The 24,895-nt window shown below is 52.7% G+C and overlaps 2 protein-coding genes across 7 annotated transcripts; both read right to left on the bottom strand.

The window, feature by feature from the left end:
- Window positions 1-387: 387 nt before the first annotated feature.
- LOC111939235 (uncharacterized) lies at window positions 388-9,069 on the bottom strand. Its single transcript, XM_086860978.1, has 7 exons — window positions 8,967-9,069; window positions 8,883-8,889; window positions 2,996-7,549; window positions 2,643-2,879; window positions 2,046-2,193; window positions 1,606-1,735; window positions 388-1,087 (listed from the first exon to the last, which is right to left on the bottom strand). The coding sequence occupies exons 1-7, from the start codon at window positions 9,046-9,048 to the stop codon at window positions 936-938; spliced, it is 5,310 nt and encodes a 1,769-aa protein (XP_086717104.1). The 5' UTR covers window positions 9,049-9,069; the 3' UTR covers window positions 388-935.
- Window positions 9,070-10,268: 1,199 nt separating this feature from the next.
- TTC12 (tetratricopeptide repeat domain 12) lies at window positions 10,269-22,353 on the bottom strand. Of its 6 annotated transcripts, XR_015278939.1 has the most exons (24): window positions 22,089-22,299; window positions 21,827-21,981; window positions 21,589-21,619; window positions 21,021-21,098; window positions 19,810-19,931; window positions 19,261-19,320; window positions 18,871-18,942; window positions 18,465-18,525; window positions 18,194-18,382; window positions 17,633-17,699; window positions 17,051-17,139; window positions 16,338-16,503; window positions 15,648-15,740; window positions 15,416-15,479; window positions 14,557-14,691; window positions 14,165-14,266; window positions 13,628-13,696; window positions 12,788-12,889; window positions 12,204-12,303; window positions 11,795-11,821; window positions 11,665-11,701; window positions 11,146-11,368; window positions 10,885-10,999; window positions 10,269-10,426 (listed from the first exon to the last, which is right to left on the bottom strand). XR_015278939.1 is itself a non-coding variant. In XM_086861484.1 (22 exons), exons 1-21 carry the CDS (start codon window positions 22,150-22,152, stop codon window positions 10,921-10,923), a joined length of 2,121 nt encoding a protein of 706 aa, XP_086717610.1. In that variant the 5' UTR covers window positions 22,153-22,303; the 3' UTR covers window positions 10,269-10,426; window positions 10,885-10,920. The 6 variants fall into 6 exon arrangements, 2 of the variants coding, with proteins under 2 accessions (XP_086717610.1, XP_086717611.1); XR_015278938.1 differs by lacking the exon at window positions 10,885-10,999; XR_015278941.1 differs by lacking the exons at window positions 10,885-10,999; window positions 11,665-11,701 and having other exon boundaries at window positions 11,146-11,600.
- Window positions 22,354-24,895: the final 2,542 nt, after the last annotated feature.

Raw genomic sequence — 24,895 nt, 5'->3', positions numbered from 1 at the left:
ATAACAATTAGCACTGCTGCAGGTTAATTGTCTCACTGCCACTGGGATTTTTAGTTCTGTAGCAGAACCTTGAGGAATCCTTGGGTGAAGGCTGACCCAGGTAGAAATGTGAGTTACTTCTGTTGCCCTGACACGAGGGGCTCTGGTAGTGGACCCTTCTTTTAAGGAAAGAAAGAGGGGAAAAGCTAAAAAAGCCAGCCAGGCTCTGCAGCCTTCTAGGGAGAATAAAAACCCAATTAGAACGGGTTTGTTGCCAATTCCCTGGCACAGGAGGTGCCCACCAGGAGTGATGCTCTGCTCCCCTCCAGTCCCACCTGCCAACACAATTTTGGAGCTGAGGACAACGGGCCCCGTTCCCTCAGGTGCAGGCACAGACCAGACAAACACTGCGATGCTCAGGTTTATTACAGACAGCTCAGGAGGAGGAGGAGGCGCTGGGGGAACGCTGGGTCCGTGCTGCTGCTGCTCCTCTCCCTCCCCACACCTTCCAGGTGCATTTCTGGGCCAGCAGCTCCGAGGGCAGGAGCAGCAAGAGGTGAGGAGTCCTGCTGGTCACTCCCTCTGCCGAAGGGACACATCTCTGGAGCTCTTGGGTCCCGTCCATGCTCCCAATTCCATCATTTCCCTGCTGTTTCTTCCTGGTGGCAGGCTCTAGTGCACAGTGCTGTATTTCACCTGCCCCCATCTCCTCTCTGCTTCCCCATTTCTGTGCCCAGCCTGGCCTGGGCTTCCAGCTCTGCTGTCCCTGGAGCACCACGAGGATTCCTTCTCTACCCCGCAGTTTGTGGAGTCGCTGATGCAGAAGGAAAGGGAGGAGGGAGCGGCAGGCTCGGAGCAGAGGTGGCATCTCCTGCTCCCTGGCTCAGCAGGAGCTCTACGGAGGCAAAGCAAATCCAGCTGCTTCTCTGGGGGAGCTGCAGGAGCAGGGCTCGGGATCACAGCCCCTGCAGCTCTCCAGAGAGGGGATAAGGGCTGGCCTTGGCTTTGTGCCGGTGCTGCAGCCACAGCCCCATGAGAGCAGTGGCCAGGACAGCACAGGCAGCGAGGGATCCCAGCAGGATGGGCAGCAGCATGGCAGGAGCAGAGCCTGGACACAGAGAGACAGGAAATCGAGCAGTCAGAAATGTTCTTTGCACAAATAAAGACATGAGGAGTCAGGGATGGTGCCAGTGGGCTTTGAGAAGTCTCTCATGTTTTACCAGCTCAGTGCCACTCTTTTCTAATAGCTATAAACATTTAATTAACATTAACAAGCTTCTGTATTTCACCTAGGAACACTCCTGACCTGTGGCCACCCTCATTCTGCTCCAAAATGCTGCAATTCTCTACAGACTGAGAACATTCTGCCTCATTTTTCTCCCCTTTCCTCCTCCTAAAGCTTCAGTTCCTTCACAGGGCGCCTTTGGCTGCGTCTCCTGGCTGGAACTCTGTCGGATGTGACACTAAATCCCCATGTCTGGGACTTAGGGAGGCCAAAGCAAAGGTGGGGAGTTGTTGGGATATAATCTAATCAAGAAAGTGATTAATAAATGTGCTGCTTTCCCTGGAGCAGGAAAAGCTGAGCAAAAAACCTCTGCAAGAGAATTAAAACAAGGAGAGCCCCACCTTCCACTGGTTTGTACAGAAACCTGTTGTTCATCCTCCAGACAGGCCCGAGGGAGACCAGGTTGTGCAGGTTTCCATGGCTGGTCCTGTCACTGGGCTGGGGAAGGGGCTCCACGCTCTCCAAGCAGCCCTGGGAGAGACAGGGAAAACACCTGGCTGTGTCCTGAACAGATCCTCCTTCCCCAGGGCCCTGGGTCTCCTCAGTCTTTTCCAGCTCTGCTGCCATTCCAAAAGGTGAATTGCCAATTCTCAGCCCAGCACACGGGTAAACCTTTATTCCCTAATTTCCTTTTCTTAGGGATCACCGACTATTGCCACCATCCCACACCATTAACTCCTAGACTTTTACAGAGGATTGGGGTGGCCAGGGGGTGACCTTGGAGACTCTGGAAGCACCAAATCCCTCCTGAGTGCTGTGGGGTCAGAGCTGCCCTCGGTACCTGCTCACAGCCGGGCAGGCACAGCCTCAGCTTGCAGTGCAGGTAGGCCACGGAGTGGTTCAACATCTGGAACAGCTGGATGGAGAAGCTGGTGGCTCTGGAGCTGCCACCCTTCAGCAGCTGGATGTGTCTGCACTCCAAGGGCAGCCTGGCAGGAACAAACAGCCAACAGCTCCAAATCCCAGCTCCGCACAAACTCCCCAGCACAGCCCTGCTTCCTCATCCCAGATACGGGAAAATCCACAAAACACCAGCAGGGCCTGCCCTGCTCAGAGCCCGAGGGCAGCAGAGCTGTTTCAGAGATTGCTTTTGCTGCAGTGTGCCACCCAGCCCCTGAGCTGCCTGCAGCACGCATTTCACACCCCGGTGGCTTTCCAAAGCCCACCTTAGGAATCCTCACGCTCCCCTGGCCTGGAGCAGGCGGGTGGGATGCTGGAATGGGCTGTGGAGAAGCCTGGCTGGCATCCCTGCACCCCCTCTCCTGGGATCAGCCTCCCCAGCAAAAAGGGGGCTCTGCACACCTGTGCCAGCACCCGGGGGGACAGGACAGTTCATTTCCATCAATCCCAGCCCAAGGGGGGTTTTTCCCTTTCCCACCTGCGGAAGAGGCAGCACTGGGCCCCCGCAGCCCCGGCGCTGGCCGAGGGGCTCACACAGCACGAGTGGAGCTGGAGCAGGGCCTGGCTGCTGTCACCCTGCAGGGCCACCTGGGCCAGGAAGGTGTCCTGGGAGGGCTCTGAGCCAGGGGGCCCAGGGGCCGTGTCCCCTGCAGGGCTCAGCCTCAGCCGCACAGAGTGGTTCCCGGAGCCGCAGGAGTCGCTCACGATGGCAAGGCTGGGGAGAAAGGGAAAAAAGGGAATAAAATGAATAAAACTACGAATGAAATGAATAAAAATGAATAATAAAATGCTGCAGCAGCAGCAGCCAAAGCAGGGGCCAGGGGTACTTGCCTGTCCAGCACGGTGATATCCGAGTGCAGCCCCCTCCTCTGCTGGGAGCCGCTCTGCAGGGCTCCAGGCTCCAGTGTCACCGCTGTCCCCAAGCCTTCAGCTGCTCCATCTGTCACCTCCCTCGTCCTGCCCTGCTCCTCGGCCCCCTCCGTGCTCAGCAGCAGCCCCTGGGCTGAGTCAGTGCCCGCAGCACCCAGCCAGGGGCTCTCTGTGGCCGGGGGCTCCTGGCTGAGGCCCCTGGCTGGGAGCAGCTCAGGGTCACGGACAGCGGGCTCATCAGTGCCCTGATTAATGAGCCAATTAGCAGGGACAGGAACTGCTGTGGGTGTGGGGGACAGGGCAGCCATGCCACGGCTGGAGTGACCAGTGCCCAGTTCTGTGACATCCTCCTCCAAAGGGTGGGACACCTCCAGAGGGTGGGATACCTCATCCAGAGGGTGGGATACGTTCTCCAGGGAGTGGGATATCTCCAGAGGGTGGGATACATTCTCTAAAGGGTGGGATACCTCCAGAGGGTGGGTTACATTTTCCAGGGAGTAGGATATGTTATCCAGAGGGTGAGACATCTTCTCCAAAGGGTGGGATACATTCTCCAGGGAGTGGGATGAGTTCTCCAGGGTGTGGGATACCTCTTCCAGAGAGTGGGATATGTTCTCCAGAGGGTGGGATACATTTTCCAGAGGGTGAGATACCTCCAAAGAGTGGGGTATGTTCTCTGGAGGGTGGGATACATTCTCCAGAGAGTGGGATATGTTATCCAGAGGGTGAGACACCTTCTCCAGAAGGTGGGATACATTTTCCAGAGGGTGGGATGAGTTCTCCAGGGTGTGGGATACCTCGTCCAGAGAGTGGGATACGTTCTCCAGAGGACGAGATACCTCCAGAGTGTGGGATATGATCTCCAGAGGGTGGGATATGTTCTCCAGAGTGTGAGATATGTTCTCCAGAGGATGAGATACCTCCAGAGGGTGGGATACATTCTTCAGAGGGTGGGATACGTTTTCCAGAGGGTGGGACACCTCCTCCAGCAGGAGTCTGGCTGATGCTGGGTGTGCAGCAGACACGGGTGCCTGAGTGGGGGCTGCACCTCCCCTTGCTGCCCCCTCCCCGGTCCCTGAGGAGCTGAGCCCCACGCTGGGGTCAGGCTGCAGGGCTGGGCTGGGCAGGGGCAGCAGCTCTCTGAGGGGAGAGGTGACACCCTTGGCTGCAGGGAGAGGAGTGCCCCGGCTGGCTTTGGGATGGTCCCGCAGGGCAGGGGCAGAGCCTGTGGCCACAGCTGGGGTGGGAGTTAAAGGCAGCTCGTTCCCCAGGGCTGCTGGGTGCGGCTGTGGTGTCCTTGGCTTGAGCACAGCCCGTGGAGACACGCTGGATCCCAGAGCATCTCCTGCTTTCCCTGCACTGCTGCTGCTCCCAGCTCTCGTGCTTTGTCCCGTGCTGGCCTGGGAGAAGAGCTCAGCAGGAGCTGGGGCAGGTGTGGGAGCACTGGCAGACATCCCTGTGTGTGTCACCACAGCCAGAGCCTGCCCAGAAATCCTTGTTTCCCTTTGGAGCTCTGTGGAGAGCGGAGTCTGCTCTGCTGCTGGTCTCCGTGTGCCTGTGAAGGGCTGAGGCACGGTGGGGGTGAATCCCAGCTCCAAACGCTGAGTGAGACGAGGTTTTCCAGCAGTGCTGGGGGTTTGTGCTGCTGGGGCAGGCACAGGGGCTGCAGCCCGGGCTGTGCTGCCCACTGTGCTCTGCTCATTCCCAGTTGGAAGCACGGAGGAGGCTGAGGATGTGCTGGGAGCAACTGGAGAAGGCAGCAGCTCGGTGCCCAGGAGCCCTTGAGGGGAGGGCAGCGGGGGTTTGGTGCTGGGGAGTGCCCTGGGAAGGGGTTTGGGAGGCAAACACCCCGTGCAGGGGTCATGGGATGGGCTGGGGGTGGATGCTGAGCCCCCCTGCCCTGCAGCCCCTGTGCTGCTCCCAGCCTGGGCAGGCTCTGGGGACCCCTGGGGTTCCCCTGCTGCCAGGAAAGGAGCTCCAGATGAAGACTGTGGCCTTTCAGTGCTGAAATACACTTTGGGGGAAGGTTGGAGGCTCTGAGTGGACACCAGCTCTGGTGGCACAGGGGAGGTGCCAGGCTCTGCTGACAAGGAGAGCAAATCAGTGCCCGTGGCCTGCTGGGGATGGGGAGCAGGAATCTGCATCTCCTCAGGCAGCCTGGGCATGGTCTGCACTGTGGGGCTCGTCCTGGGGTCCAGCACATGCCCTGGGGCTGAGGTGACAGCTGGGGACAAGCCCCTGAGGGCTGTAGGAACAGGATTTGCTGGCACTGGCTCAGAATTTACTTTTGCTCTCTCTGCTTGTTGCTTGGACACAGTGGACAGAGCAGTCCCAGGTCCCACAGACGTCCCAGGGGGATGAGAGGGACTGGTTTTCACTGGGATGTCCTGGCTGCTCCTGGTTGTGCCCACACTTGTGGCCAGCTGGGCCATCCTGTGGTCACCCAGAGGAGAGGGCAGCACCTGGGAGCGTGCTGTGTCACTGGGCAGCAGGACAAACACAGGCCTGACCAGGACCAAGCTGGAAGGGCTCAGGTGGAAGTTTGCGAGCTCCAGCGCTGAAGAATTGGGTGCTGCCAGGATTTCCTGGATGGAAAGCAGCCCCCCAAGGCTGGAATTTGGGAATTCTGCAGGGAGAGGGGAATCCTGCATGGGCTGCAGGCAGATCATGCCATCAGTGCTCTTCAGCACGAAGGACAAGTGTGGGGACGAGGGCAGCAGGGTCAGGGGGTCACCTCTGACTGTGCTGAGGTTCTTGGCAGCTGCATCGAGGGACATCCTGAACTGCTGCACCAGAGCCTGTGCCAGGGCTGCTGGGACCTCACGGGGCACCCATGGAGTGGGAAGTGCTGTAGTGGAGCTGGGATGGCTTCCCTGGGCAGGGGAGGAGAGCAGCAGAGGAGCAGGAGCTCCCAGCTTGGTGGGGCTGGGAGGGACAAGGCTGGGAAGGGGAACTGCCTGGTCCCTGTGGCTGTGAGCTGCAGAGGGGCTGGGGACAGGGCTGGCAGCTGGGGACAGCACTGGAGAGCCAGGTTTGGGGACAGGGCTGGCTGCTGGGGACAGTGGAGGAGAACCAGGCTTGCTTCTTCTCCCTGTGCTCACCTGCAGCATCCCAGCCAAAGCTCCCCGAGGCACAGGAGGGGCAGAAGCTCCTTGGAGCTGGTGCCCAGAGCCAGGAGATGTGGGTGAGCTGGTCGGGGTGTGGAGGCTCATGGGCTGCATCCCAGCACCAGCAGGAGCAGAGGCACCAGGAGGCTGAAGCAGTGCTGGGACAGAATCCCAGGGCTGGAGGTCACCATTCCCAAAGCTGGGCATTCCTGGGGAGAGGGCAGATGTTTCTTTGAGGTCTTTAGTAGTTGGGGAAGGTTTAAATGTGGAAATCCACAACTGGATTAATGAGGATGAGCTCAGAGAAGGCTGTGGGCTCTCAGGGGAGAGAGATTTTCCAGGTCTCCCTGTCACTGCCCAAGGAGCAGCATCTCCTTGCAGAGCCAGAGCTGCCATCTCCTGAGAGCTCCTGTTGCTCTCTGGGGGAACGTGGGTGCAGGTGGGAGCCCTGTGCAAAGAGAGGGGCTGTGGTCCATCACTTGTGCCAGTTTGGAATGGAGATGGCAGGAGCTCATCAGGAGCCAGAGCTTCCATGGAGAATGAAGAATTTCCGCTGCCTGGCAGGGAGGAGTGAGGAGCAGGCAGCTGGGCTGGGTGTCCAGAACCGATTGTTCCACCTGAGGCTGAGCTGCTGCCTTTGCTGCCTGTGGTCTCCTGCTGCAGAGACACAAGAGGGGGAAACCCAACGGGCCTGGCCTGTGCTGTTCTGGCATAGCCTGAGCCCAGGGCCCCTGGAGCTGGCTGTGCTGGGATTGCAGAAGTTGTGACTGCAGCATCCACCCCTGTCCCGGGGTCAGGCTGGGCTGCAGGGATCGTGTCCAGGGCCCTTTGCCCAGTGGGAAGCGTTCCCGTGGGCAGCCAGGCCTCCCCTGCTCCTCCCAGAGAAATCCCAGCTCTGGGGGCAAATGCAGATGCTGCCGTTTCTCTCCTTGGGTGAAAACCCAGCGCTGGGGTCAGAGGAGAAGGTTTGGGACTTGGCACCTCCCTGTGCTTGATGACAGGAGGGGAAGAGAGAGCTGTGCCCTGGGGAGGGTCCTGGGGTGTCCCTGCACCCCGAGAGGGCCGGGGCAGCCCTGGGCTGGAGCTGGGAGGGCTGAGCCCAGCCCCAGGAGGATTTTCTGCTTCTCTCTGCGGTGCCAGAGCTGCGGGGGCCCGTGGTCCCCGTGTGGAGCCGCTCCAGGGCTTGCCAGGAGCTGCGTGTCCATCCTGGGCCCTCCTGGCTGCTGTGTGCAGCAGCTCAGCCCCCGCCAGGCTCCCGGGCACGGCCCCAGGCAGCAGAGCTGTGGTGTTTGCAGCTCCCCGGGGGTGGGATGCAGGGTCAGAGGATGCTTCAGTGCTGGCATCAGCTCCTGGGCTCTGGGGATGCAGGCTGAGCTCACCCCAGCCACCCTTGGTGGTGGGCACGGGGCTGCTCTGGGCAGAGCTCGGCCCCAGCATCCCAGGGCTGCTCCTGGAGGCACCTGGGGAATGAGAACAGGCCTTGGCTCAGCTGAAATCAGCCTCAAACTGCTCCAGCAGCACTTCAGGGCAGCTGAACTGAGCAGGCACTGCCTGCACCAGAGCCACACTGCAGCTCTGGCACTGCCAGTCCCATTCCCACTCCCATTCCCAGCCCCATTCCCATTCCCAGCTGTCACAAACCTCGTTCTCTGCTGCTGATGTGCAGCATCACACGAAGGACCCAAGCCATGAACCAGCCACAGGGGATCCCTTGATCTCCTCTGAAGATGCAGGGAGAGGGAAACCCTGGCCAGGGACAGGCTGGCAGCTCTTCCACGGCAGAGCAAGATTAAAATAAACCTAAAGGAGCTCCCTCCCCTGGCTCTCCTTCAGCACTCCCCCTCCACCAGCATCCCAGTGCCACCAGGAGTTTCCTGATCCCCCCAGGGTGTCCAGGCAGGTTTGTTTTGGCACAGAGCAGAGAGAACACGGCAACCTCTCAAACCCAAAGCAGCCACTTTATCACTGAAAAAGGCAGACCCTGCCTTTGAAAGGTTATTCTCTTCCCCACACACTTTACTTTTTCTGTCTTCTCATCAGAAGGCTGATGTTCCAAATTACACTTTCCAAACCACAGACTAAAATGGATTTTCCTCCCCAAAAAAACTTTAAGCATTTTTCCTTAGGCACCTGCCAGGAAAGACACAAATCTAAAAGCTTGAGCGTTATGCATTTAAATTGTGGTTTTTGACAAAGGCAAAGCAGAGGTTTAACAGCTTCACAAAAAGAAGAAAATTATTGATTGGGTAGAATATTCTTTGTCATTTCCCAAGTTTCTCTTTCCTGATGAGAACAGCCTGCCTGAGGACACTGCTTCCACCAGCCCAGTTAATTTATGAGCCCTCCCAGGGATGCTCACAGGCACCCAGCAAAGTGGAAAGCCAAGGCTGTGAGTGACAGCAGCCCCAGGAGCTCGGCTGGGCCAGCAGCAGCACAAACCCAGCCCTGACTTTGTGCTGTCAGGAATATTTGTCAGGACAGCTGTTCCTAAAGGAGAGGCAGCACAGCGTGTCAGTGGTGCCTGGCAGAGGGGATTCTGAACCAGCCTTCAGCAGCACCAGCCTGATCCTCAGCTCTGCTTGGAGGAAAAGGGATTTTTCATTTGTTTTGCCCTAAAGGGAGAATATTTTCTCTGGGGACTGAGCAGCACAGCGATGTGCTGGTGAGGGGTCATCACCCCTGGGTGAAAGCATTTCCCCCAAACCCTGGGCTGCACAAATGGGGAGCAGCTTCTCCCTCACCCCAGAGCTGATGGCACACCAAGAAAAGAGCAAAGGGGCAGAAAAGCAGCGATTTCTGAGAGCAGAACAGAGCCCATCACTCACCAGACAAATCCAACAGTCCGGCTGCCAGCAGGACAACGATGGGGAACTTCTCCTGCATCTCGTGGAGCAGCTCCTGAGCCATCCCAGTAAAGAATATCCCAGCTGGAAGCAGCTCCCTGAGGAGCCTCTGCTGCCTCCCAGCAATGGGCATTTGCTGCTTGCTCTGAAGGGTTGGGTTACTTTATAAGAGCTTAGGCCAGACACCAACCAATAACCTGGTCCAGGAAAAAAAACCCTGCACCAATTGGAATCAATCGCTTTTTAACAAAAGAACAGAGTGTGGTCAGGTGGATTTTACATCCAAAAGGTGGGAAATGTGTCTGGGAACAGAGGGTGCTTGTGCAGCCCTGGGGGAAGAGTTAAAGCACTCCCTGGAGGGCTGGGTGAGGATGTGGAGGGGCTTGGATGCTGCCAGAGGAGGGGAACAGAGCTGGGGCAGGGCTGGGAGCACCTCCTGCCAGCTCAGGGCTCGGGGAGCGCCCACTTTGGAGAAAAGGAGGCTCAGGGGAGAGCTCCTGGCTCTCTGCAGCTTCCCCAGGAGCACATGGAGATGTGGAGGACGTGGAAGGGGAGGTGCTGAGTTCAAACTGGGTATGAGGAGGCGTTTTTCAGTCAAGAAGGTGGTCAGACCCTGGAGAGGGGATTTTGTACAATGCCCTGAACACACTTTGACTCCTGCTCAGCCCCAGAGTGCTCAGGCAGCTGCACTGGGTGATGCTGTAGGCTCTTTTTAGCTGATCTATTCTGTAACTCTAATTTTTTTTGCCAGTTTATGCCAATAAAACCATCCACAGGGATCAGCCTGGATCCCAGGGAGGAATGGAAACCACAGTGAAACAAGCACAGAACTCAAACCTTCCTAAGAGCCCAGGGAGAGCCCAGAGGCTTCTTGGGCACAATCACAGCTACATCTTTTTTAGCCATAAAGCCCCCAAAGAACTGTAATTAATTACAGTTTAATAATGAATTAATAATCCCCTGCAGGCAGCACCCAGCAGGAATCTCTCAGTGCCAGGCACACAGACACCGAGCCAGACCTGAGACAGGCGGAGGGGACAGCAGAGAATGTCCTGGCACAGCTCTGCCTGTCTGAGGCACTGAACACCTGAGCAGAAGGAAGATAAGGCTCCTACTGACAGCTGGGACAGCTGGGACGGCCAGGGGACAGCCAGGAACAGTCAGAGACAGTCAGAAACAGCCCAGGAACAGTCAGAGACAGCCCAGGAACAGTCAGAAACAGCCCAGGAACAGTCAGGAACAGTCCAGGAACAGCCACTGAAAAAAGCCACTGAAAAGCTGATGTGCTTTGAGTGAATTTTATTAAAGCAAAGAAAACTCAACAGCAAGTGAGATGAAGGGCACTTGTGGAAGGTTTCTGAAGAGTTCAGCTGCTCTGCACGTATTTCATGGAGGAGTTCAGGATGGCCAAGCCATTGAGCTGCCTCAGCTGCTGCATGTGCCTGGAGAGACAACAGGGGGAACAGGTGGTGACTAAAAATTCAACTTTTCACTGCTCTACCCAAACTTCCAGGGCTGTTTAATGCTATAGTCAATAAATTCCTCTTAAAACAAAGGCTTTAGATAATAATATTATTATTAATAACAATAATAATAACAGCAGAGTTAATACAGATACTCTTAATACAGTTTTTAGATTATTATTGCCCTCAGAAAGGCACATAATAATATTCTTTATTATAAATATATAAATATATATTATAGATAAATTTATATATATATTTATATATAAAAATATATAAATGTTATAAATTTTATATAATTTATATATAAATTATAAAATATTATAAATATTTTTCAGATGAACAAAACTAAGAAAATGAAGAGTTTCCCTTCTATCTTTGCTGTTTTAGAGAAATCTCAGGGCTGATACTTTCTCTAGTGCTCATTTGGGATCTACAGACTTCCAACATCACTTCTGTTCTTCCAGCACAGGTCAGTGAACTCCTCCAAAGATGTGGAGACAGAAGTGACACCCCAAGCAGGATTTGGGGATGGGATCACAAGAGGGAATTCTGCTTGGAGGAGGGAAATAGAATTCACGGCCCATTTACAGAAATTAACCGAATAATTGCAGATTTGAGTTACCCCGGCTGTTTCTCCAGGGGTTATCAGCTGCCAGCAGAGGAGGGAAGTACAAAGAGGGAGTTTTTGCTCCTACCTTGGCTCAGCCAGGCAGAGCCTGCCCAGGGCAATGGCTGAGTTGCGCTGCAGGGCTCCGGGAGCATCCCCTGCAGCCTGGCGGAGCAGCAGCTGCACCACGCCGGAGCCCAGCAGCGACGATGCTGCCCCGGGGAGCAGCAGGCACTGGCTGAGGCAGAAAGCTGCATTCCCCACAGTCAGCTCATCCCCCGACTCCAGCAGCTTCAGCAGCACCTGCAACCCTGGCAGGAGGGGGAATCTCTGTCACACACACAGCCAGAGCCGCTCCAGCTCTTCCCTGCTGGCTGTAGGCAGTGAGTTTGGTGCTGTTTCTGGGGCAGAAAGGGAATTTCATGGCAATTTCAGCATCCAGGAGGCTGCCTCAGCTCCACCTGCCCAGATGTGTCTGTCACAAAGAGCTGAGCGTGCCACATTAAATCCTTTAAACCAGAAATGCTCTTGTGGAGAGAACAGCTGGAAAAAGGAACATAAAAAAAGCTTTGTGTACCTCCAAAGCTACCAAAGCAGCTCAGCTCACCTGGGAGCTGAGGACAGCAGAGTTTTGGCTCTGACACCTGAAAGCAGCAGCAACATCTCAGGCCAGAGATCCTGAAACACTCAGGGATCACTGAGCACTGGTGGGATAAATACAGCCACGGCTTTCTCACCTGTGAGGTCTCCCCTGGCAAACAGAGCTGACAAAATAAGAATTAGTGACTTCTCACAGGTTAAACCCCAGAATTCTGGTGGAGAGAATGAGGGTGAAGTGTTGCTGCTGATCTGAGGCAATGAAAGCTCTGTCTGCAGCTGGAGTGAGAGGAAATCCTTGGGGTGCAGGTTGAACTGCAGGCACTGACAGCTTCCTGACAGGTTCAGCCATTTCAGTAAAATCTCAGTATTCTCTGCTGTTGTTCCATTAGCATTGATTGGGTTTAAAGCAATCCAAGCAAACAGATCAGAAATACCCTAAAACTGCTCTGGCACCACTCCTCTGCCTCCAGCTCCAGCTGCTTTTCATGTCCCCACTGAGGACACCATCAACTACCCCAAGCCCTGGAAATCACAAGTTTCACTTACTTTTATCCCACCTCAGCAGCTCTTCCTGAGCTCTCCTGCTGCTCTTGGTGCAGATGGAGAGGGTCTTTATGGCATAGCTGCATGTGAGCTGTCCCCCAGCCTGGTGGGTTAAAGCAGAGTGAACAAACACATCCCCACTGTGCCCCACAACAGGCTGGCAACTCAGGAGTTCCCCAGGCCTGAGCCCAAATCCCAGCTGAAAACCCTCCCAGGGTGTTTATCTCAGGGTGAACACGGGCTGAGAATCACATAAAACTCATTTAATTCCTGCCAGTAACAAACACACAACATTCCCTGGATCTCTGCAGCCCAATCCTTTTCAACTCCCCTTGACAGGGATCCCAGTGCTATAGATTTTTTTTTCTAGACTAACTTGATCTGCATAATCCACACCTGCTGGACACAGCTGTACAGCAAAAATTAAAACAGGAATTAAAAATAAATTTTAAAAAGGCTTAAAATGAAACCTGGGAGCGCTGTTACAACAGTGCAGACACATCCTCCAGGGAAAGGAGGATAAACACAGGGGGAGTTAGATTTGCTCAGGGGACAATGCAGGCAGAAATAAAGAAAGTTGGATTTACTTTCAGGAATTTGAGCATTTTCTTCACCACTCCTCCTTTCAGCACTTCCTCCACTGCTGAGGGGGACGCTGCCAGGACCCGGCTCAGCACTCCAATGGCTCTCTAAATGAGGGGAAAAGGAGAGAGAAGCAAAACCAAACATTTATTGGTCCAGGCAGCCTAAATATTTTGTTCCTTGCAGAGTAAGACTGAAGTAATTAAAGTGCTAGAAGAAGAAATTCACAGAAAATAAAGCAATTCCAGAATCTAACAAAGAACATCTTCAGGATGTGGCTTTTTTTTGGTTGTTTCCTGGGCACTGAGCACAGCAGAGATGTGAGCTGGGACCAGCACAACTCCCAGGGTGTTCATTCATTAAAAAAATAAAAATAGCTGTAGAAAAATAGTAGAGACCAGCACTGCTGGCACTGAGAGGAGTCAAACAGCTCAGAAAAGTTCCTGAGAGCTCAGGGGAGGGACTCAGAGCCCACATCTGGCCCTGCCTGGAGGGGCTGCTCTCCCTGGAGTCCCCCCCCAGTCCCAGGAGTACAACTGTAATTCCCACACAGGAACTGCAAAGGGGAACAGCTGCTGAACACCCAAACTGCTCTTGCTCCTTTGCTCCTGCTCTGGCTTTTAAAGGTTTCATATTGAAATGGTTTGTAAGACATTCTATTAAGCAGGCTGCAAGAGAACCTTGAAAACCTCTTGCACCAAACCATATAAAAATGAATATAAAAGTGGTCTGTTACTTCTTTATTGCTGTTAGGGATGTTTCAGCCTTCAAAGCCCCCTGCACCAGGCAGGAGTTTGCTCTGAAGATCTTAGGAGAGCCAAACCCAGCTTCTGTTGGTGACTTACTGTGACAATCCTTCCCTCCTGGTGCTTGAGCAGAGCCAGGCACCTGCCACTGATGGGCACAGCAAAGTCCTGGAAAACACAGGGAAAACTTGGGGAAAACACAGGGAAATCACAGGGGGAAACACAGGGAAAACTCAGGGAAAACTCAGCTCCAGCTGGAGCAGAAATGGGCTCATGGACAAAGGAATCCCCTGGAAACCAGGGGAGTCACCAGCTCTGCACCACCCTGGGGGGACTCTGGGAATTCTGCCTTCCTGATGGAATCCTGAGTTTTGGATAATCTTGGAATGTAACCAGGATCTCAGAACACGGCACAATTGGAGAGTGATTCCAAACAGAACATTTATACCACTATGGAAAGATAATTTATGCACTTGACACTGTTTTCTCCTCGTAGCTGTTTTGTGTATTGGAGGTGGTGGCAGAGGAGAAAATTCTGTATTTTTTTTTTTCACTTTTCAGCCTACTTAAATTATCAATTACCCTTAAACAGTGATAACCTGTAACACCATAATGTTTTTTAAATATGCTGCCTACCTGGATGGTGGTGTTGGATTCAAGCAGCATGTTCATCATCAGCCCCAGCACTGCAAACACACACTGCTGGTACTCAGGGCTGCTGGCAGCAGGGCACCCATCCTGTGTGAGAGCAGGGCAGGCAAATCAGCTCCCAGGGCCCTTCCTCATCCTCCTGGGGCAGCTCCAGGGCGAGGAAAAGCAGAGTTGGGGACACCCCTGTGACACAAATCCGTGTGTTTGGCACCCAGAGGTGCAGAGCCCAGCTGGGGATGTCTGGGATGGTGCAAGGATCCCTTCCACTCCCCCAACCTCCCGTTCCCCAGGGCTGTGCTCGCCTGCAAGGGGCAGCTTTTAGGGGACACAGGAGGGGAAGGGCTGGGAGGGGAGCAGGCAAAGAGAGGTTCCTTTACCAGCAGCTGCAGACAGGCCTGCCAGCACTCCCTGCTCTGAGCCAGCTGTGCCCGCAGCACAACATCTGCACAGAGGCTGCCCAGCAGGGCCACGGCACGGGCCAGGGCTGCCTGCTCCACCTGCCTGGCACCCACCTGCGACACAGAGAGCAGCAAACAGCACCAGGAGCAGCAAAGAGCCCCTCTGCACCCAGATTTAGCCCCTCTGTTAAATCCCAGCTGCACGAGGTTTGCGCATTTCCCTCATTTTCCTTCTTCTTTATGGAAGGGATGGATTTTGTGCTCCCTAGGTGTGAACTCTTCCTCAGGGCACAGAACAGCTGCTGCAGCTGGAATTCCAGCAGGGAATGTTGAGAAAGAAGAGCCACAAAGAATGTGGAAGTTAGGAAATGATTGTCTTGCTGCTCATTTGGAGAAATGGGAGTATTTTACTGCCCAGCTCTGCCATTCTGCAGCAATCTTCCCCTTCCTCAGGACAGGCTTCTGCACCAACACATTTTAAATTTGCTGTTGGAATAAAGGACAGCCAGGAAAGGAATTCTTTACCTTGGGAGACAATGTCATCTCCTTACCCTCAGATTAGAAGGCAAAAATCAGCATCCAAGACAGAACAGGCTGCTGACAGGGGATTAAAGTCACATCAAGAAGAGCAAAACTCCAAGCTGAAGGTGAAATTATCAGTGGGAAACTGCAACCAAGGCCAGAGTTTACACTGAATATCAAACCAGGGATGTGTAGGACAAAATACTGGAGAAAAAGAACATTTTCCTGACAAAAGTCAATCTCTTACACCCACAGAGCAGACTCAGGACATCTTACACAAAAATAAACTGGAAATACAAAATCAGATCTTCCCTACCAGCAGCTGGGTGAATACAGGTAAAACCCCTGTGGAAAGCGTGGCCCGACACTGGATTTGGAACCTGTTGGGGGGATAAAAACCCAAAGTTTTAGTCCAAAACCAGAGCTAAAGGCAAGACAAAAGAACAGAAACCTCAGTAACCTCATGGCAAAGGTGGCCACAGCCACTTGGCTCATTTCATACAACTCCAAGCACAACTTTATAGAAATGAATGAGGAATTTAAATTACCTTTCCTCTCCAATTAAGTCAGACAGGATGTTCATGGCACTGTCAGCCCTTGCATCAGTGCTCTTGACAAATGCCAGCAAAATCTGCAGCCATCTGGTGTTAAAATGAAAAAACAACGACCAAAAATCTGTGTCAGCTTTGGTTTAATCATTAAAGACCAAAATTCTATTTTTTTTGGTTGTTGGTATTACAAGCCACAGTTCAACCTGGCTTTTTTCAGCACCCTCTGAGATGTGGTTTGTTCTTTTGAGCTTTCCTCCCCAGGAAAAATGAACAATCTCTCCTGATTGCCCATTTTTACTCCAGAGCAGTAAATGGACATTTGTCAGTGTAACTCTGGGAGGGAGCAGCAGGATAATGGGACAAAAGCAATGCAGTGGTGTTTCTTCCCCCTCTCACTGAGACACTAAATACCCATAAACCCCAATTTTTTAATGAGGAGAGACTCCCAGCTGGAATCCAGGAGGTTTTAGAGGCACCAGAGCTGTGCCTGAGCCCTACACAGGTTTAAAGGAGAGGACTCAAAACTGCAGGAACCCCCTCCTACTCTGTCTCAGACATCAAAACCTCCTGCAGCTCTACCCCACACATCCAGCTTTGACTTTTGCCATGGGGCAGAAGCCTCAGTGCCGCTGGCAGGGAGTTTCTGGGGCTGGTATCCTTGCAGGACATGTTCCTGCTGCTGCTCACCTGCTCAGGTCCTGCCTGAGCAGCAGCCTCCGGCCACTCTCGCTCTCTGAGTAGAGAGAAATCAGTGCCAAGGTCTCCCTGTGGATCTGGGCTGTGCCAGAGGAGAGCAGCTCCGGCAGCTGGGCACTCACTTCAGGCTGGGCCAACAGGAGACGCTGATTTTCTTCTGCAAGAGAGGGGAAATCTCAGAGCAGCGTCGCTCATTGGCATCCCCACTTCATTCTGGTTTGGTTTTCCAGCAGGAATATTTTATTTGGCGTCAGCTGAACCCCACAGGTCAACACAGACACCAAAATTCTGCATTTCCACTTTACAGCCCACCCCAGCCCATTGCTCACCCACGTGGGTATTCCCTAAAAACAGGGGCAGGTACCTGCCCAAGCACTACTGATTGTTAATTCTAAAATAATTCTGCCTTCTCTTCTATAAAACTCTGCTCTTTGCAGGTCTCACTGCTTAAAACAGAGAAAACTGTGCAAGTGGTGTTATCTTAAAGAAATCAAAGGGAATTTACTTTCCACCCCTTGGGTGGATTTGAAATGCTCACAGAGTGGAAATTTCATCCTGCCAGAATCATGGCTGCATCCACCACCTCCCCCTGAGCTGCAAAACTCGCTGTGGAGGCACTCCTGGATGGAGCCAGGTGCTCTGGGAGAGGGGTGGCTGTGCAGAAATGCCACATGGATCCCACAGGGACGATTCCAGGGCTTTACCATTCCCAGCACAGGCAGCTTGCCACAGGAGGAGAAGGGACACGCACAGCTCCACCTCAGCAGGGCTTTTGCTCTCTGCACAGAAGGCCCTGAACGAGAAAAGTCAGCGTGTGAACAGAGCCAAGGATGGACCAAACCCCAGGAAATATCCAGGGAATGAAGATTTGCACGTGCTTCATCCCTCAGCTCTGTCTGCAGCCACCACCCCAAAAAAAGGATGAACCCAAAAATTCCCTGGAGCTGAGCACCCAAATATTCCCAACCACAGCACCAGGGGGTGCAGCCAGAGCCTTCAGATCTTCCTTTATATTCAGATTTTTTCTGCAAACCTGCTCTCACCACGAGGGATAGGATAACTCCCAGAAAGAGCAGGCACAAACAGCAATCAATGAATTCCCCTCCCTGCATGTAAGGGAGCACTGTTTGTGTCAGAGTCAGGTACAAGTCCCTCCATTCAGACACTAAAATCTGGGATTACATCCTCCTCTGATCAGTTCACCTGCATTTCAAGAGGTGATTCTGTTTCTTGAGAACAATATTCCCCTTTCCCCAGGCTGGAATCCCCCTCTGGAGAGCTCCTACCCTCTGACAGTCTCGTTCCTGAGGATACTGAAGCCATTGTTTGTCCTAAAGAGCGTCTGCCCAGTGCCTGGAAGAGGCAGAGACAAACAGCTCAGGTGTGTGACAGCCAGGCAGGCTCCTGCTCTTCCTGCACACTGCTAAAAGAAAAGGTCACTGCACCAGCAGCTTTGGGGAAAAACATCATGGAAAACGGGGGGAAATTCAAGAATGAATGAATTAGGAGTGGTTTTGAAGCTGAAAATTGCTCTAATTCATGCCTGGTGTTGTTGGCTTCAAGTGAAAGACTGTTCAGGAAGGCTGAAACACAAAATTGGCTTTGTAACTCCATGGGCTTTAACAGAGAATTGCAAATATTTATAAACAAATGAGACCCAAATCCCTGAGAACTCTCACCATTTACATGTGTAAACAGCTCCTGGCCACGCTGCAATATCCAGCATTGCCACTTCATGTTTTAAACACAGGAACAGTTACTGAGGTCCTTTAAAAACTGCTCCCTTGCCCTCCTCTGCCTGGGCTACACCTCCCAAAAATGAACAATTTTGGCAGCAAAACACTCACAGCTGTCCAGCACCTCTGCCAGGAGCCTGATGCCCCCCGTGTAGTAGAGCATGTCGTGCTCAGGGCTGCTGATCCTCTGCAGCAATTCCTGGATGGATAAAGCAGCAGCATTGCCAGCCTGCACCTCCCTCTCTGCTCTCTCCTCCTCTCTCAGCCTCTTCTCCTGCAGCCTGGCCTCGTCCACGCACTCTGGGGGATCACAGGGAAACCTGGCAGGGAAATTCTGCTCCATCCTCAGTGGAAAACCATGGAGAAAAGATGGATTTCCTACCTTTGAACAGGTTTTCCTTTTGGGGATCCAGCTGCAGCATCTTCTCATAGCACTGCCTGGACTTGAGGGGGAGAAGGAAAGGGCTCTCAGCTTCACTAGAAATAGGAAGACATCAAAGATATCCCAGGCAGATCCCAAAAGTTTTCAGGGCCACGGTTCTTAATAAATGTGAAAAGTAAAATTTATGGAGACACAAATGTCAAAACTCCCCAGAAAGTCAAATATTCTCAGTCCCTACATCAGCTTGCTGTTGCAAATTAAAAGGAAAATTTCGAGTAAAACCCAAGGAGCAAAAAAATCAGAGTGAGAAAACAGAAACTGAGGCATGGCATGAAACTTCCTCCCTCTCACCCACCAAATTCAGACCAAAACTTGGTGCCAGGGCCCCCAAATCCATCCAGCTTACCTCAGCAAAGTGCTGCAGTGCCAGGTGAGCTTTCCCCATGAGGAAAAAGGCTTTAAGGCAGTTTTTATTGCACTGAGTTAAAAAAGAAATTATTATTAGCTATGTGTTTAGAAAATTGCAGCCTTTCAATATTTTTTCCAGCATTCTGATTAATAATTAGAGCTGCCCAAGGCAAAGATTAGGGTATTTATACCATTTATCAGAGGTGTGTAAAGTTTTTATGCTGAATTATTGCCCCCAGGGACCTGAGAAACACAGGCTTGAGGTGAGGGTGGAAAGCAGAGTTTCCAAAAGGTGATTATTTTCCTGTTCATTTGAGCCAAAAATATGGATTTCTGTAAAATAATGCTGATTTTAGAGATCTTTTCCCCTTGACAATTCTGGAATTACCTTTAATGCCCACTCACAGTCGTTGATGGCTTTCTCATACTCATGGAGCTTCAGGAAGGCCTGAAAGAAACCCAAAAAAAGTTCAGGCAGAAGAATGAGAACCCTTCAAACAATTTCTGCTCACTCTTGTACAAACACTGGCTAATTAAAAAAAATAAAATTAGGCTGCTGATTGGCCTGGCCATTGGTTTTTGCAGGGTAATTTCCATTCTGGTCTGCCATCTCCCTGGATTTTCTAATTTCAAGTCAATTTAACAGAATTCTGCACACACCCACAGAGTAGAGAAGGTTACAGAGAATGCAGGGCAAATATTTCACTCTGCAGTTATAGAAGTGATTACTGAAAAAATATAAAATAAATCAATAAACCAATAAATAAACCAATAAATAAATCTGAGTGTTTAAATAAAACTGGGAATTGCAAAGATTTTTCCCCACTTGCCCTGGAGGGGTTCACCACATCCAAGAGGCTGGGACAGAGCAATGTTTTTGGGGTTTTATCCTGGCACAGCAACATTAAAAAAAGCAGCTGGAAGCGGCTGCACTGACCTGAGCCCTGTTTGTGTAGAGCTCCTGTTTGTCCCTCAGCTCCTGCAGCCCCTGGGAGTATTTCTGCACGGCCAGGACAAAGTCCCCTGCCCTGAAGGCTTCGTTCCCCTGCTCCTTCAGGGCTGCAGAGTGAATTGAGAACAGCAATTCCCTCCTGTCCCCCAAGGTGGGCCTGAGGAGACAGAGGCCACGCTCCCCTGCTGGAATTCTGGAATTCTGGAATTCTGGAATTCCACAGTTCCACAATTCCACAGTTCCACAGTTCCACAGTTCCACAATTCCACAGTTCCACAATTCCACAGTTCCACAGTTCCACAGTTCCACAATTCCACAATTCCACAGTTCCACAGTTCCACAATTCCACAATTCCACAATTCCACAGTTCCACAGTTCCACAATTCCACAGTTCCACAGTTCCACAATTCCACAATTCCACAGTTCCACAGTTCCACAGTTCCACAGTTCCACAATTCCACAGTTCCACAATTCCACAGTTCCACAGTTCCACAATTCCACAATTCCACAATTCCACAATTCCACAATTCCACAGTTCCACAGTTCCACAGTTCCACAATTCCACAATTCCACAGTTCCACAATTCCACAATTCCACAGTTCCACAATTCCACAGTTCCACAGTTCCACAATTCCACAATTCCACAGTTCCACAGTTTCACAGTTTCACAGTTCCACAGTTCCACAGTTCCACAATTCCACAGTTCCACAGTTCCACAATTCCACAGTTCCACAGTTCCACAGTTCCACAGCTCCACAATTCCACAGTTCCACAATTCCACAGTTCCACAATTCCACAATTCCACAGTTCCACAATTCCACAGTTCCACAGTTCCACAGTTCCACAGTTCCACAATTCCACAATTCCACAGTTCCACAGTTCCACAGTTCCACAATTCCACAATTCCACAGTTCCACAATTCCACAATTCCACAGTTCCACAGTTCCACAGTTCCACAATTCCACAATTCCACAATTCCACAGTTCCACAATTCCACAGCTCCTGAGGCTCCCACTGCAGCCGTTCCTCCTCCAGAGGGAAAACTCAGCCCCAGCTCCCTCCCTCCATCCCAGCCCACCGTGAGCAGGGGATGGGGAGCAGCAGCTCTGAGGGATCCCTGAGGGTTCCCAGTGCTCAGACAATCCCAGCTGTGCTCCCCTGGCAGGGCAGCAGCCCCCAGAGCTCTCAGCCATCACCGTTTGCCAGCTGCTCCTGTCTCCTCCTTCGCTGGGCTCGCTCTTTGGCATCCTTTTCCAAAGCTGCCAGGAAGGCATCTTCCAGCCAGGAGAGTTGGTGCCATTTCAGAGGGGGGAAATAAGAGCAAACTTCATTAGAATAGAGAAAAAAAACCCAATAATTCCTAGGGTGTTTCTGGGTCATTTCTTAATAAAAGCAAATACTGAGGGGACATTTCAGCAATTAAGGTGGAAGTGGCTGTCACAGACAGTGAGCAAGGCACATCTGCCTTGCTGCAGCCCCTCTCCAGGGGCAAACAAACATTGAAATTCACAATAAAAAGTGTTCAGATGAGGAGCTGGAATAGAACAAGGCTCCTTCCTGTGAAAAACACAGCCATGCTGGCAAAGACCCCGAGCCTGGTCCTACATCTGACTGAATTCTGGTTAAAGACAGCAGAAGAAGTCAGCCTGGACTTTGGCAGGGGTGGAATCGGGTGTTGCAGGAGCTCCATCCCTGCTCAGCGTGGTTTCAGAGCTGTGACAGACACACAGACAGACAGACAGACAGCCAGGGGCACTGTCCTACCTGCATCCACCGCCTCCGGCCTCGCCGTGCCCTGGAGGAACAGAAACACAGCACAGCAGCATCAGGGTGTGTCTGAAACACCCTCCTGACACACAGAACCAGCATCAGTGTGAAATTTAAACAAAGGATGGGAAGGATTTGATACATTCTGACGTTCCTGGGAGGTTTCCACTTGTGGCTTTAAGGAGGTGAGACCAGAACAGAGTCCAGCTTTAACCTGAGAGGGAAAAGCTCTTACAGAAGTGTTGATGAGTGTTCTGTTCACCGTGGTCCTGCTCTCCTCCTCCTCCTCCTCCCTGCTGCCTCCTTGCTCTTGGAGCCTTTTCTCTGTCTCAGCAAGGGATTTTTCCCTGACAGCCGGGTCCGGGGAGTTCAGGCCTTGCAGCAAATTGGCTAAAAAGGCACAGAAAAAACCAAAATGAAATATATTTATACACACAGGACTTCAAACGTGGAAGGACCAGGAGGTCAGGCGCTCTCCCGCTCTCCCCGGCACTCACTGACATCGTCCACGCGGCGCAGGAAGCGCTGGAAATCCGCCTCCGTGTCCTCGTTGTGCAGCATGGCCGGGGGACAGCGAGGGGACACCGGGGGACACCGGGGGACACCGGGGGACACCGAGGGGACAGCGGGGGACAGCGGAGCCGCCGGGGCCGGGCTCGAACCCGCGCCGCCGTTGTCAAGGCGACGCGCCGGACGCGGCACGCGCGGCCATGCAAATGAAGGGCGGGGATATGCAGATAAATGGGGCGGGGTTTGCGGGGTGTGGGCGGGGTTATGTAAAGGAGCCGTCAATTTGGCGGGAAACCGGTAGGTCCCGCCCGCGGGCTCCCGGCTCAGAATCCCGGGATTATCCCGGGATGTTTTTATGGAAAAGAGCTCCGGCAGCACCGAGCTCACCCCGTGAGCCATCCCCACCTTGTCGCCAGCCCAGAGCCCCGAGTGCCAGCCCCGGGCCTTCCCGGGACAGCTCCAGGGACGGGCGCTCCGCACCTCCCTGGGCAGCCCCCGGCAATTCCATGGGGAAATTCCTGCCCATGTCCAACCTGCAGCTTGTCCTGATCTTTATGCCAGGTTCAGATTGTTTTTCAGCCACAAAGGCTGTGGTTTTCCGGGTCTCTGAGAGGCGATGGAAGCTGTCGGCCACCGCAGGGAGCCAGAGCATCGCGGAGCTGCGCTGCCAGGGACTGCCATTCCCGGGATTGCCATTCCCGGGATTGCCATTCCCGGGATTGCCATTCCCGGGATTGCCATTCCCCGGAGCTGCACATTCCACAGCCGGGGAGCACAAGGACGGGTCACCCCGGAGCTGCTGGGGGTGAAGTGGGACACCTCACTGGGAACCGACAGCCCGGCCACATCCATCTACCTCCGCTTCCACATCCCAGCCCATCGGCGGGGAGATGAATTCCCGAGTGCCAGAGGGATGCTGAGCTCCACGGGCAGACAGAATCCCCCAGCCCTTCCACCCCCTTGGCTGTAGGACAGCCAGGATATCCCTTTTCCCCCTCAGCCAAAAGATTCCCGTCCCTCCCCTCACTGCCATCGGCTCTGCCTGCACCACCCTCCATCCCAAAGGGGTTTTTTTTTCCCTCTAATGAAGCTTTTTCCAGCCCAGCGTCCCATTAAAAACACACACGAGGCAGTGGGATGCTCGGGAATTTGGGGTTTTTTTGTTATCCCTGGGCACTTCAAAGAATCACTTGAAATGATGCTCTGAAGCTCATGCACGATATTCATACACTGATAGCCGATAAAAGGCCAGATAATTGTGATTTCTAGAAGGGATGAGAGAAAGAGGCAGCACAGAAATCTCCCTCCAGCCCCCCCAGCCCCACTAGACTTACCCCAAACTCAGCCCGGGGGAAAAGGAGCCACACTCAGCCCAGGTGACACTGCCAGTCGGGTGCCATGGCCTTAACAGAGGGAGAGACGAGGGAAAATTAAAATTAAATGGAAATTAAAAGGTCTGAGGGTTGAGAAAACGGCTGAAGAAACGTCAAGATCTAATAAAGGATCTGTCAGTGGATTTGCCACTGAGCACAGCCCCAGCTCCAGGGGCAGGAAAATCCCTTTTCCCTTCTCAGGGAGAGGAGGGAGGAAGCCCTGAGCTCCTCCAGGTCCAAAGGGAGCAGCAGGAAGCCAGCAGGGCACAGGGACCGGGGGGATTGAGGGACCTCTGCACCCACAAAGGGCAACCCCAAATCTCAAAGGGCAACCCCAGAGCCTCCCCTTCAACCCCAACCAGGGGCTTGGGCCAGTTGATGCTTCCCCACTTGAGAGCAGTTGGTGTTTTTTACATCAAATGGTTGGGGAGTGACTTTAAAATGGAAACTTCGGTGTGGAAATCAAGTCTGTTTTGCCAGAATCGTGAAGATAAGACAACCCTCCCCTCCCCATAACCCCCAGAGTAAAAAAATTAAAGTTGGGCATTTGGTCAATTTTTAGCTAGAATTTAGAAAAACATATCAAGATTTCAAAACGAATTAATTGAATAAATTAATTGCATTCAAAGCTCATTAAGTTCCGGCACCCAGGCAACAGAAAAGTGCCTTTTTTTGGGGAAAAAAACCTCCACAGTACCTGTGAAACTGCATTTTTGCTATCTCCAGGAAATAAGTAAATAAATAGAGAGGGACAAAGAAATAAACTTTAAAGTGCTTTCAGTTGGGATGAGGCTAAAGAAGGGCAGACTGCAGGCATCAGCTTTTTTTTTTTTTTTTTTTTTAGTTTTTATTTGAACACAGTATTCTGACAGAATGCAAAGTCAAAATCCTCAGTTAGTATCAGTATTTACACCAGTGAGAATGGGGATAAAGGTGGAGTCGATGTTTCACTCGGTAAAAAGATTTTTTGTTTTTTTCTTTTTTTAACAAGATAGAAGGCCCCCAAAAGTAGGGAATGCTGGGGAAGGATGGCCATGGAGGGGCTGAGAACAACTATCAAAACAGCCTGGTGGTGAAAAATGTGGGGTTTGAAGGCTCCATAGAAAAGTGTGGAGAGAAAACGCCACGCTGGAAGCTGACGGATGCACTATTGTCACCGGTACGAATGGCTCAGCACGAGATGGCACCGCTCCTGTGACACTGGGGACGGGCACGGGGCAGTGCCACCCACCCTGGAGCAGCCACTGCAGTGCCACCAGCGCTGGGGATGGGCACAGAGAGTCACAGCAGTGCCACCAACCCCAGGGATGGACACAGCAGTGCCACTGACCCCAGGGATGGGCACAGCAGTGCCACCAGCCCCAGGGATGGACACACAGAGCCACAGCAGTGCCACCAGCCCCAGGGATGGACACACAGAG

The sequence above is a fragment of the Cyanistes caeruleus genome, chromosome 23 (assembly GCF_971803275.1).
Source record: "Cyanistes caeruleus chromosome 23, bCyaCae1.hap1.1, whole genome shotgun sequence".
NCBI classification, from domain to species: Eukaryota; Metazoa; Chordata; class Aves; order Passeriformes; family Paridae; genus Cyanistes; species Cyanistes caeruleus.
Note: the sequence above shows the minus strand (reverse complement) of the source record. Positions and strands in the feature narration are given on the sequence as shown.

Bases quoted from the DNA above. Each gene is read 5' to 3' on its own strand.
- LOC111939235 (XM_086860978.1), bottom strand. From the start codon at position 9,048: ATGGCTCAGGAGCTGCTCCACGAGATGCAGGAGAAGTTCCCCATCGTT. The intron at 2,880-2,995 runs GCAAGTACCCCT...CTTTCTCCCCAG, and splicing joins GATATCACCGTGCTGGACAG to CCTTGCCATCGTGAGCGACT. The intron at 2,194-2,642 runs GTGGGAAAGGGA...TGTTCCTGCCAG, and splicing joins CAGTGCTGCCTCTTCCGCAG to GCTGCCCTTGGAGTGCAGAC.
- TTC12 (XM_086861484.1), bottom strand. From the start codon at position 22,152: ATGCTGCACAACGAGGACACGGAGGCGGATTTCCAGCGCTTCCTGCGC. The intron at 21,099-21,588 runs GTAGGACAGTGC...CCTGGCTGGAAG, and splicing joins GCCGGAGGCGGTGGATGCAG to ATGCCTTCCTGGCAGCTTTG. The intron at 17,140-17,632 runs GTAGGAGCTCTC...TTTCTCGTTCAG, and splicing joins AGGAACGAGACTGTCAGAGG to GGCCTTCTGTGCAGAGAGCA.